An 8,356-nucleotide genomic window follows, 5' to 3' on the forward strand; every position below is an offset into this window, starting at 1 on the left:
CGACCCGTTCGGAGGCAAGCCCGCGCCGCAGCTCGGCCAGCAGGACTACCAGCCACCGATGTACTAGAGGGCGCCGGGGGGCGGGCGGACGTACGACGGCCCGTCGCCGGCGCAGGGTGGGGATCGGGATTCGGCGATCGCGTCTCGCTCGCGCCTCGCACGCGTCTCAGGCGCGTCTTGCTCGCGTCTCGAACGCATCTCGAACGCGTCTCGACTCGACGAGACGTCCGGCGGCGACACGGGGTGGGGATCGGGATTCAGCGTTCGCGTCTCAGGCGCGTCTCGGGCGCATCTCGCTGGCATATCGTTTGCGTCTCAGGCGCGTCTCGTTTGCGTGTTAGCCGCGTCTCGACTCGACGAGAAATCCGGCGCGGCGTGCATCCGTCCGACGGTGTGAAGACGTGGCGGCGGAGATTTGTTTCGGAGAGGGGAGCGCGACGACGTCTCGGTCTCGCTCCCGGTGCCGCGCACCGCCGACCTAGATTATCCCTCGTAGTAAATTTTCGCACGTAAGAGAAAGGCGAGCGTTTACATCCAGCTTTGTTGGCTTCACCACTGCTACTCGTTATCACGATTTCGTCGCGATTTCGTCGCGATTTCCTGCACGTTGCAGCTGTCGTCGGGAATGGTCGGGTTAAAACTTTGTCGGCGTCCGATGCGATTCGTAGACGAAATGCTAAAGGTGGGCAATAATTTACCTGCAGAATATTTAACTGAAAACCTACACGTGCATGCACAGTCGCACATATGCATCGACGTGTCGTATAAACTATAAAGGTTGCTTGCGTTTCCAGATTCTAAATTATCGCGGGAGTTGTGCGCATTGCTCTATCATCTTGTGCCTCTTGTGTTCTATGCGTGTTATCAAGTTATTTTACTCTAGCACGTGTTGTACATCTTTATATCCTTATATCTGGCTTTATGTGTTTTAACCACTCACCATGATGTCTGTCTGTGTATATACAAATATGTATGCGTGTTCACGCATTTGTGCGTGCGTATGTATGCATGTATGTATGTACATAGACAAATTTTGGTGAGTATATACATATATATTATTACACTTTCCTGTGATCTATGATAGCCAATTCTATGCTGTGTGTCTATAGTGGGTCCGCCGTGCCATTTGCATATTAGCATTAGATTAGTGGATTACGTGGAACTTCTATTTAGATGGATAGTGGTGTCGGATATTTCAGTTTACCCTGAAGAATCTCACTCGTTCGCCTTGTCAAGTGTTGGTAATGAAGTTCGTGAGGTGCCTACCTAATTTATTTCACTTCTCTGTATTTTATTTTGGACGTGCCAGCTTCCAGAGTCATTGGCATGGGAATTCTCTAGATTTATTCGGATGATAATTTTGTTTTATCTCGTCTATCAGTAGATGGAGTCTTCTTCAGGGAATTATTGCAACTTTAGCACGTGTACTGTTTTACGGTCGTTTTTTGTATCGTTTATCATACTTTGGTCTTCGGCAGGTTTCGTGCAGCCCACCGTGTTCGTATGTAAGATTGTGCTGTTTCATATAAGTGTATGTACTCTTCCCATAAGACGTCCGGTTTGCTTAGTTGTGTAGGCTGTTTCATCCGGTCGAAGCAATGACACCACATAGTCGTGAAGTTCATGTTGGCTTATATAAGAACAGACGAGTCATTCAAAGATGTTATGATGGGATAGCCTGCACAAAGTTCTATATGAGGACTAACTCAGGAGATATGGAAATCTTTAAGCCCAATGAGCTCTGTATTAATATACTAGTCTCAACTCTTTCTATAATTTTGAGTAATCGACAAATGTGCCAGGTTTAATATTCAAGGTCTTTTAGCGCTCACGAACAGTGCTAGAATTTGCCAGACAACCGGGGATGGTTTCGAGTTGCCACGCTTTAGCGACGTTTTGAGCGATATGTTGCAAGAGCGTGGCTGCCATTACTAAATTCATTGATACTCAGTAGTAGAGGTGGATAATGTTGTATTGCCAGGAACATGTCTTACTGTCCTGTGGCTTAACACAAGGTTAGAGAGTAGCAATCGTATGGCCTTTGCGTGTGTCGGCCATTTTGAGACCTTCGCGCGAGTTTGCCAAGTAGCTGTTGTTTTTTCTCTGTATGTTATTTGAGATAACTTATCTCTAAGGTATTGAACAATATATTGATTATATTGGCTAGGTATTACCGAGTAAATTAGATGTTTATGAATGTGATGTTGCTAGTTGTATGAGAAGTACATCGAAGTAGCCGGAATAGAGTTCACAAGGATGGCTCTGTAGAAGAGTTGGCACGAATTGCTGCACCAACCGTTTGTTTTCTTATGTATGTGTGAGCCTAGGCATATATACTTTTGTATAGAACAGCATTTACATTGCATTATTTTAATACTTGTGTCTGATCAAAATGTACGCCTGTTTGCGGGTGACTGATGGTGATCTATTCTCATTTCATATTATTAATTTTGGAGATGTAGTGTATGTCTTGAATCTCTGCAAGCACGGATATTGCCCATCTCAAAAGACACATGGTATCTTTCGTCAACCAGTATTATAAAAACAAGGGTATCATACTCTTTTAATAGTAATTCCATCGGCTTCCATCTTTGGTTATCAACCAAGTACCCTCGCTTTCATGTTATATTGCCAGTCTACCGGCAGTTGTGTCATTTGCTTAATCGATTTCTATCCACAATGGCATTGTGTTCGCGCTGTAACGTGTACGTACGTACCTTGATCGTTATGCAGCTCTGGCAGCATGTGAAACTCGGCAGCTTTGAGTAGAAACTGCACGCTGGTACGTGGAAATTCTGGTTGGATCTTAGAAGTCGTATTTACAAAGATGAGCATGCTAATTCGAATGTCTCCGCCATTTCCGTGTGATGTCCGTTCATCGATTAATTACCAGCGCAAAATTGTGTGGAAGTGTGTTTGCAATAAATCTATCTGCCAGATTTCTTTTCGACACGGTGGCATTTCTTTCGGTGTGTGTGTGTTCACGTATAATTACCTATATCAAGCATTTGCGTAATTTTTGTCGTACATATGACGGCATGCACATCTTTTACTGAATCACCCACGAGTTAGCGGTGTGAATGTAAATGTACTATTGGAAGAACAACAAGGGGAAATGATATCAAGCCAGTCCTAAAAGATATCCGTGTCCCGTATTGTGTTCACCAGGGTCATTTCGCCGATTCTTTTGATTTTTAACCGGTTATGTACTTTGCTGATGGGTCCGGTGTATTTCCCCCGTCATCAAGTAGTTGTGCATGTGAATCAAGAGTAAATAATCACAAATTATTTGTAATTATTTACTGTTGGTGTGAATTAATATCTAGGCTCGCTCAACGTTCGCTTTGTTTCAGTGAATTCATGGTCACTGAGTAGCGCATCACCGAGATCACACCTTAATGACAATCAAAGATAGTGCCGAATTGTACTTTCGACACTTGTTTCCCAACGAATTTGACCCACCGTCATAACGATTGTAAACCCAACTAGTTTAGAATTAGGTTACGTTACTGACTTGATGAATTTCTTGGTCCACAATTTGTTCTATATACACGTATATATCTATTATTATATCTGATGCCGGTGAAAGCTGCAATGTACGGTGTGTACTTCCTTTTACAGATTCTTTTTTAAATCCGCGAGTAGATGAGAATTTTCGAGAACGTCTTTGCACGCAGGTTCGTTCATTGTTTTTTGCGTCGTTGATACTTGCGAACTCTTTTTCATAATTACGTGTTATCTTTTATGTTTTTGTGTAAATATGCGTTAGTGTAACTGCTCATGTAACTGTGAGTTCCCACGAAACAACTGGCAGCTGGACAATGATGAATATTGCTTTCACGTAATAAATATAATTTCATGTGAATCTTCTTCGTGCGAAATCTCTATAGTATAGGCCTATCTTTCATTTAATGCCAAGTAACTCGACTTAGGATCTATGAAGGACCATGTAAATAAATAATTATATATCTAAAGAAACAATCTTCTCGATGATCAAATAAGCTTTATTGTCAACGATGAAGAAACCATTCTGCAACAGAACGAGAACAGTTATATAGCAATGCATTAAAACTGAACATAACATAACTAACGAAACGTAGACACTGACTCTTAGGAGAACTCCTCAAGGCAAGATGGTTCGATAAACGAGTTCATCTAAGCACTAAAGCGGCGCTTGGTCCTATATAATATATCTATCCACAAGCGAAGTCCCCGGTCAGCGGTCCATTTTCGATAGAAAGAGTCCTGGGAACGAAGATGGTCAGCGGTCAACTCCGTAATATCATATGCATTATATAATTATTATAACATAATATATTATTTATATGCAAACGCTAATGGCCGGCTGTCTTCCTCAATGTGATATACGAGGGACTGTATAATACACGTATAATATGTGTCAGATTGTCAGATGCAGCAGAGTACAAACATGTTTGTTGCGCAGAAACACAGTTAAACCTTGGCGATATCGACAGAAACAACAACTTGTCGCGAAATCGTATACGTACATGCACGCGCGTGCTCACACGCATTCACATACGCACGTACCAACACGCACGCATCAGCACGCACGCACCAACACGCATAAAAAAACGCACATGTACGAACACAGTACACACACGCACACAGGGGCACATACACAGATACTCACGGACACAAACACATACACACAAACGTGCGCGCATTGCATTACGTGCGCACATCATACATGTGAACACATGCGCTCGTACGGGCACCCACACGCGCACCCACGCGCGCGCGCACAGGCGCACGCGCACGCACACACTCGCACGGGCACCAACACGCGCACGCACACACTCGCACGGGCACCCACACGCGCACGCACACACTCACACGCGCACGCACACACTCGCACGGGCACCCACACGCGCGCACAGGGGCACCCACACGCGCTCGAACATACGCGCACATGCAGGAGCACGCACACGCGCACGCACATACGCGCACACAGGAGCACGCACACGCGCTCGAACATACGCGCACACAGGAGCACGCACACGCGCACGCACATACGCGCGCACAGCGGCAACACGCACACGCGCACGCACATACGCGCACAGCGGCACCCACACGCGCACGCACATACGCGCGTACAGGAGCACGCACACGCGCACGCACATACGCGCGCACAGGGGCACCCACACGCGCACGCACATACGCACCAACACGCGCACGCACATACGCGCGCACAGGGACACCCACACGCGCACGCACAGGGGCACCCACACGCGCACGCACATGGGCACCCACACGCGCACGCGCACATGGGCACCCACACGCGCACGCACATACGCTCGCACAGGGGAAGCCACACCGCCACACGTCTTCGCGGTTTGGATGTAGGATTTGGTCGGATTTGGTACGGGAAATGGATGTTGGAATTGCTCTCCACTTGAGACGATACATTTTTCTATATGTATGCAGATAAAGAGGTGCTTTACGAAGATACTCCTGAGAGAAACTATAGCATTGAACTGTTTGTGAATAGGACCTACATGCACTAGGAAACATTATATGGTATGAGGGTGAACGCTTATTTTTGGGACGCGGGATTGAACCATTTTGATTTTTGGGGAACCGGAACATACTAGAAATGGCAGAATATACCTAAGTAATTTATTAGGTATTTTTAAGGTATTTATTAGCTCTTGCATGGTAATAAGTATAAAAGATAAAGTATAAAAAATATATAAAGATAAATGTTAGTAAACTGCGATACGAAAGAATGGGAAAATGCACACGTAGATAACTTAAAATCTATTTCAGTATATCCTCTACGTCACAGAGCCGTATTTTCTGCCTTTCATAATTAAATTTATTATTATTTCAAAACAATCTGTCTAGATAACGTGACCTATGCTTGACCTTACACTGACATCCGGTACCATCATAGATGGGAGCGAAGTCTCTCGCGCCAATGCGTGTTTTCTGCAGTGCCGATGTATCAAATAGAATAGCGCCAGTCTATATTTGCGCCCCATTTTGGTATCTATGGTATTTCCGAGTAAAGAAAGTCGAGGACGAGGTTTGTGACTCGTTTTGACACACCGAACATTTCGAATTGTTTACTTTTTGTAGTCTGTTGCTGTTTGCTAGTGCGCTGTTTGCTAGTGTTTGCTAGTGCTAGTGTTTGCTAGTTGCTGTGCGCCCACGTCGATTGTTACAGCCCAAAATGATACACTTGACGCTTTCCCATATGTTTACAAGCTATGCAGATATGAAAACTACATGGGTGGGTCTACATAGCTAATGAGTACGGTAATGTCATTAGACTAGTCAGTTGCCTTAGCCTGAGAGGGTCTATGACTATGTCCCCCAGGGTACTGTCGGAACGTACCCTGGGTACGGTCCGGTATACCGGAACGTACCCTGGTACTATCTAATATGCTGGACCGTACCTCGCCTACTCCACTAACGAGTCTAGGGAGTCGCCTACGCCTACTGAGGCTACTCCCTAACCGGGTAACCCTAACCATGGCATAACCCTAACCATGGCATAACCATAACCCTAACTCTAACCTTAACCCTAACCCTAACCCTAACCATCTCAAAAAGTTACCAGGGTACCCACGTTCCGGTATATACCGGACCGGGCGCAAATACACTGGTTCAAGGATAGAGAACATGGGTCCCAATAAAACCAATGTCATTTACATCAATATAAATATAATGCCCAATGGTTCAAGGATAGAGAACATCATCATGGGTCCCAATAAAACCAATGTCATTTACATCAATATAAATATAATATTATATCAATATAATAGGTTAGGGTTATGGTTAGGGTTAGGGTTAGGGTTAGGATTAGGGTTAGGGTTAGGGTTAGGCACATTGGTTTTATTGGGACCCATGTTCTCTATCCTTGGGCCAATACACTTTCCTACCAGTCAATATGGCGGCACCCGACTCCGAATCCCCTGCCCGCGCCCGCCTGTACTGTCTGTACTGGGCATATTGACCGGTAGGAAAGTGTATTTGCGCCCCGGACCGTACCCAGGGTACGTTCCGGCAGTACCCTGGGGGACATAAACCCTATGAGCTTTACTTAGTGCTGGCAATGCAATACCAATCACAGACACAGGTCATTGGGCCATTTCAATAATAAAATGATGGTTAATAAATACAACTTGTCAGTACTACTACTAGTACTAGACCTACCAGTACCAGTAATAGTCTTAATGTTGGATTTGACCTAATAACTTCACTTCAATACCGTCCAATACACCGCGCGCTGCAACACACATTCCTATAGCGCGCACGCCATTGCGCACAAATACACAGTAATATAGAGTGTGTACTAGAGTGTACTAGAGTGTGCACTCTATATTACTGTGTATTTGTGCACAATGGTGTGCGCGCTATAGGAATGTGTGTTGCAGCGGTGTATTGGACGGTATTGAAGTGAAGTTATTAGGTCAAATCAAACATTAAGACTATTACTGGTACTGGTAGGCCTAGTACTAGTAGTAGTGCTGACAAGTTGTATTTATTAACCATCATTTTATTATTGAAATGGCCCAAGTGCCTGTGATACCAATAGCCAATACTACTACTAGTACTAGTACATGGGCAGATCCAGCTTTTTGAAAAAGGAGGGGTCCAGTAAGAAATAAAGGGCACTTTTTCCTGCTTAATTTTTCTGGTGTTTTGAAAAAGTGCCGAAGGCAGCTTATGCGACGTGTGTAAGGCACTTAGGGGGGGTGGTAGGGGGTTTGGGGGACCTCTCACAAGAAAATTTTTAAAAATTGGTGTATTCTGAGAGCATCTAGAATGCAAGATGGAATTCCAAATTTTTAAGCAGAAATTATCTTTTATGTGTTTTCCATTTTTTTCTTTTTTGGGGATAAAAAAGGGGGGGTCCGGACCCCCTGGACCCCCCCCCCCTCTGGATCCGCTCATTTAGTACTACTACTAGTACTAGCATTAGGCATTATTCAACTAAGTAATTACTGAAACACTGTCAGTGATTACTGCTGTGACGTGACGTCACATAGTCATAGTCACGTCTACTTACTTATAACTGTATACATAATTATACAGACTACAGTTAACTTACTTAGTTATACACCCTGGTCCCTGTCCAAAAATGCAAACAAATACGGGTAACGCAGTTATAGGCGTCAGGTGGGCCTAGTAACTTAGTACATGTATTTGTAAACAAGTGGCTGCACCATTACAATGATAATGTATTGTATCGTGTAACATTGTCATTGACAACATAATGATATGCCAGTGCTCAATTTTAAGGTTTTTTTTGGGTTGTCCAGAGGACAACCAAGAGACCCAAAAGGGTTGTCCCTCAAGAGTTTTGGTTGTCCGGATATTATTTAAACAT

The 8,356-nt window shown here is 44.5% G+C and overlaps 2 protein-coding genes across 5 annotated transcripts in view; both read left to right on the forward strand.

Annotated features, from left to right (window-relative positions):
• LOC106812114 (synaptogyrin-2-like) overlaps positions 1–2,354 on the forward strand; it is an 11,783-nt gene extending 9,429 nt beyond the window's left edge. The window contains exon 5 of one of the 2 annotated variants that reach the window (XR_001394291.1): positions 778–2,354. Coding sequence is in view for 1 of the 2 variants with exons in the window: in XM_014815892.1 (XP_014671378.1) it covers positions 15–67 (53 nt within the window). In the remaining variant the exon portion in view is untranslated. The other variant, XM_014815892.1, reaches the window with a different exon arrangement.
• Positions 2,355–6,008: 3,654 nt separating this feature from the next.
• LOC106812107 (calcium-responsive transcription factor-like) overlaps positions 6,009–8,356 on the forward strand; it is a 14,917-nt gene continuing 12,569 nt past the window's right edge. The window contains exon 1 of one of the 3 annotated variants that reach the window (XM_014815883.1): positions 6,009–6,046. In XM_014815883.1, coding sequence (XP_014671369.1) covers positions 6,013–6,046 — 34 coding nt within the window. In that variant the 5' untranslated portion in view covers positions 6,009–6,012. Of the gene's footprint in view, positions 6,047–6,209; positions 6,254–8,356 lie in introns of those variants that run through there. The other 2 variants (XM_014815884.1, XM_014815885.1) reach the window with 2 other exon arrangements.

Source organism: Priapulus caudatus, unplaced genomic scaffold (genome assembly GCF_000485595.1).
Source record: "Priapulus caudatus unplaced genomic scaffold, Priapulus_caudatus-5.0.1 Scaffold608, whole genome shotgun sequence".
Lineage (NCBI taxonomy): Eukaryota > Metazoa > Priapulida > Priapulimorpha > Priapulimorphida > Priapulidae > Priapulus > Priapulus caudatus.